General features: G+C 47.6%; 1 protein-coding gene across 1 annotated transcript; it reads left to right on the top strand.

Annotated features, from left to right (window-relative positions):
* Window positions 1-1875: 1875 nt before the first annotated feature.
* On the top strand, window positions 1876-2670 carry LOC115692971 (uncharacterized). The gene has a single exon (XM_030619951.1). The coding sequence runs from the start codon at window positions 1876-1878 to the stop codon at window positions 2668-2670; it is 795 nt and encodes a 264-aa protein (XP_030475811.1).
* Window positions 2671-3897: the final 1227 nt, after the last annotated feature.

The raw sequence follows: 3897 nt of genomic DNA, 5'->3' as shown, positions 1-3897 counted from the left end.
CATAGATAGAATTGCATGATTTAAGTGTCTGGACGTGCTTTTGCCCTAGCGCAGGTTTAGGTTTGGCTTAATGAGATTCGTTCTCACCCCGTCGTGGGATTTACCATTTTCAGACCCTAGACCTTAGGCATGCCGCCCATACGTTTTGGAGTGCCTCTGGATTTTGACACGGTGGAAACCGAGTACCCCCGGTCGAGGGTAGGACGTATATCAAGAAAGGGACTATAGTATGAGTTAATGAAGGGGAGCTGCATTTGAGCTTGCACTTCTACGAAGCATGGTTCTACTGAGGCGAGAATGGAATTGACGTTGGACCCCTGCAAGGTTTTGAGGTGCCAACTTGCGTGAACCTAGGGCGTGTCGTACCCCCGACTCCGGATGGTGTGGTGATCAACCCTCCCTGTTACGCTCTGGTGAGTCAGCCGTCTCTGCCGGTTCCCGTCATGGACGCTCAAGTCATGGAGCCTGCTGCTGCCGAGGAAGATCCCGTGGAAGACCCTGAGGAGGATCTAGAGGAGCTCGATGTCTAGATGCATTAGTAGTATCTGTTTTATTTTGCTAGCCTCGTACGGTGTCAAGTGTAGTTTTGAGCTAGTAACCCTCTCCCCCTCCGTCGACCTATGTTGCTGTATTTTCCTTAGTCGTACGCTTTTGTATTTGACTGGCTTTGATTATGTTATGAATTCCTTTCGTCATCTTGTGTATCTCTTCTGTATGGTGTTGTTTCTGCTTCCGCATGCATTCGTTATTAAGCGCTTGAGTAGTGTGCTGTAGTTCCTGGGTTCGAAATTATATTGGGACGGCAAAGACGGGGTGTTATCGTGCTCATATGGTTCGGGGCGTGACATCCCCGTTGATTTGGTATCAGAGCAAGGTCAGCTCGATCCAAGTTGGTTGAGACATGGAGTGATAAGGAGAGATGACTTTAAGAATTCGTTAGAGTTAGGCACGAATTGCATGACATGTGAATTGGTGCTTGTGATTGGCATAATTAGGGATGCTTCGTACTCGGCATTGTTTATGGTTGTCTATTTGATGTGCTGGGTTACTTGTGGTGCTAATACTGAGTTGCAGATGCGTCAGGAATTGAGGTAAGTGCACGAACCCTGTTGGCAATAATCTAGTGTGTTTGTGATTGACTGCTTGCTGTGCGAATTAATGATGTGATTCACTGCCTAGGGCTTTAGATTGGTATAGTTGGCCTATGTCTCTAATTCCTTAGTGGAATTATAGCAGGTTGGTGAGTGGTGAGGAACCGCGAGGATGAGCAGAGGAATGGGGACGAGGGGCTAGTCGAGTACGCAAGCACAAAATGTGGAGGACCCACGGATAACTGGGGTGATAAGGGCCTTGGAAGAAATTGGAAATCTGATGGGAAGGTAGGCTCAGGAGCGAGCTGCCACTATAGCCCAGGCCACTGAGGCCGCTGCAACTGCTGCTGCAAATGGGAATCAGGGCCAAGGCCAAGGACAAGGGAATGTAAATAGATAGATGCATCAGTTGGTTGAGCAGTTCTTGAAGTTAAAGCCTCCGAAGTTCGATGGGAAAGGTGATCCCGAGGTCATATCGATTTGGGTGGAAGAGGTAGAGAAGGCTTTTGCCGTATTAGGATGCACGGATGATGAGAAAGTAACCCTGGCAGTGTATCAGCTTTAGGGAAATGCCAGTGATTGGTGGAGGGCCACCAGTGGAAGGGTGTTCCCGATGGGTACAGCACAAACTTGGACCGCTTTCAAGGAGGCCTTCAATGGCAAGTACTTCTCGGAGAGTACCCGGGAACAAAAGATGAATGAATTTCTCAGACTCCGCCAAGGCCAGCTGTTAGTGGACTAGTATGAGGCCGAGTTTGCAAGATTGTTCAAGTATGCTCCGAGGATGGTCGAGGACCTGTTGGACAAGGCTCGGAGGTTCCGAGAAGGATTGAAGTCGGACCTTCGCAGCCAGATGATTTCGCTGAACCTAAGGGACTATAATGAGTTGTATGAGCGGGCTCAGGCTATTGAGCGAGATCAGAAGGAAAGGGCTGCCGCCTCTGGATCGCGGTATGCCTCAGCTAGGGACAACTGCCACTTCGGCAAGAGGTCGATGGCGGGGAATAGGCGCTTTGTCCCTCCCGTCAAGAAAAATATCGGGAAGCCGAATCACTACCAGAATAGGAGCGGAGCGTGCTTTGGATACGGTGGATTGGGACACCAAGCGAGGGACTGTCCTAACAATAGGCGGACTAGGCTGCCTATGCTACCGCAGCTGCCCCGGAATGGAAATCAGATGGGAGCTGCCCCGTCGACCATTAAGAATAGGCCGCCAGCTCAAGGGCGAGTATATGCGATGGCAAGAAGGGAAGCTGAGGACACGCCTAGCGTGGTCATAGGTACGGTCTCTCTCTGTGATCATGCTGCATATGCTTTGTTTAATCCGGAAGCGTCGCATTCGTTTATATCTGAGCAATTCGTTAAATTGACTGGAATTGAACTGAATCTACTAGAAGTTATGCTATATGTTACCACGCCTTTGAATGATAAAGTAATGATCTCGTTAGGATGCCCGGATTGTAAGATGGTGATTGGAGATAGAGAGGAAATGATAGATTTGGCAGTCCTACCTATGTTTGATTTTGATGTGATTGTGGGAATTGATTGGTTGGTTAAAAAGAAAGCTTGGACACCCTAGATTCGAGTTTGTGAGAAACCGAGGAGGAACCTTGATCCCTTGGATTTCATCACTTGAGGTGACTAAGTTGTTGGACGAAGGATGCGAAGGGTTTCTGGCATCTGTAGTTGATTCGACGGCAGAAAATCCGAAGTTGGAAGAGATAGCCGTGGTGCGCAATTTTTCCGAAGTCTTTCCTCAGGAATTACCGGGATTGCCACCAGAAAGAGAAGTGGAATTCGTAATCGAGTTGGCCCTTGGGACTGAGCCAATCTCGAAGGCGCCTTATAGAATGTCGTTGTCCGAGCTAAAAGGAGTTAAAGGTGTAAATGCAAGAGTTATTGGACAAAGGTTTCATTCGTCCGAGTGCGTCTCCATGGGGAGCGCCAGTTTTGTTCATAAGGAAGAAGGACGGAACCTTAAGGTTGTGCATCGACTACAGACAGTTGAACCAAGTAACTATCAAGAATAGGTATCCACTGCCAATGATAGACAATCTGTTCGATCAGTTACAAGGGGCATCGATGTTTTCTAAGATCGATTTAAGGACTGGGTATCACCAATTAAGGATTAAGAAGGAGGATGTGCCAAAGACGGCGTTTCGGACAAGATATGGACATTATGAGTTCACAGTGATGCCGTTTGGATTAACTAATGCCCCTGCTGTCTTTATGGATCTAATGAATTGGGTGTTTAAGGAATTCTTGGATCGGTTCGTCATAGTCTTCATAGACGACATATTGGTTTACTCGAAGAGCCCGGAGGAGCATGAGATCCATTTGAGTGAAGTTCTACGGACCTTAAGAGAGCACGCACTATACGTCAAGTTTAGTAAGTGTGAGTTCTGGCTCAGTTGAGTGGCGTTCCTTGGACACATAATCTCTGGGGATTGAATCTCAGTAGATCCGGCAAAGATTGAAGCTGTGATGAAATGGCCAAGACCGACGATAGTAATAGAGATTCAAAGCTTCTTGGGATTGGCAGGTTATTATTGATGCTTTGTGGAAGGATTCTCCTCGATAGCAACACCGTTGACTCGCCTGCTTAAGAAAGAAACCAAGTTTGAATGGATCGACAAGTGCAAAAGGAGCTTTTAGGAACTAAAGCATAGGCTGACGACTGCTCCAGTATTGCCCATCCCAACAGGACCTGGAGGTTATGAAATCTATAGTGACGCATCGCTAAAAGGGTTAGGATGCGTGTTGATGCAGCATGGAAGAGTTGTTGCTTACGCATCGCGATAGTTAA

The sequence above is a fragment of the Syzygium oleosum genome, unplaced genomic scaffold (genome assembly GCF_021117445.2).
Source record: "Syzygium oleosum isolate NSW1041296 unplaced genomic scaffold, Sole_v2.1 Sole_v2.36, whole genome shotgun sequence".
Classification (NCBI taxonomy): domain Eukaryota; kingdom Viridiplantae; phylum Streptophyta; class Magnoliopsida; order Myrtales; family Myrtaceae; genus Syzygium; species Syzygium oleosum.
The sequence above is the reverse complement of the archived record's forward strand: the minus strand, read 5'-3'. Positions and strand labels throughout refer to the sequence as shown.

Excerpts from the sequence above, each read along its gene's own strand:
- LOC115692971 (XM_030619951.1), top strand. The coding sequence starts at position 1,876 with ATGGTCGAGGACCTGTTGGACAAGGCTCGGAGGTTCCGAGAAGGATTG.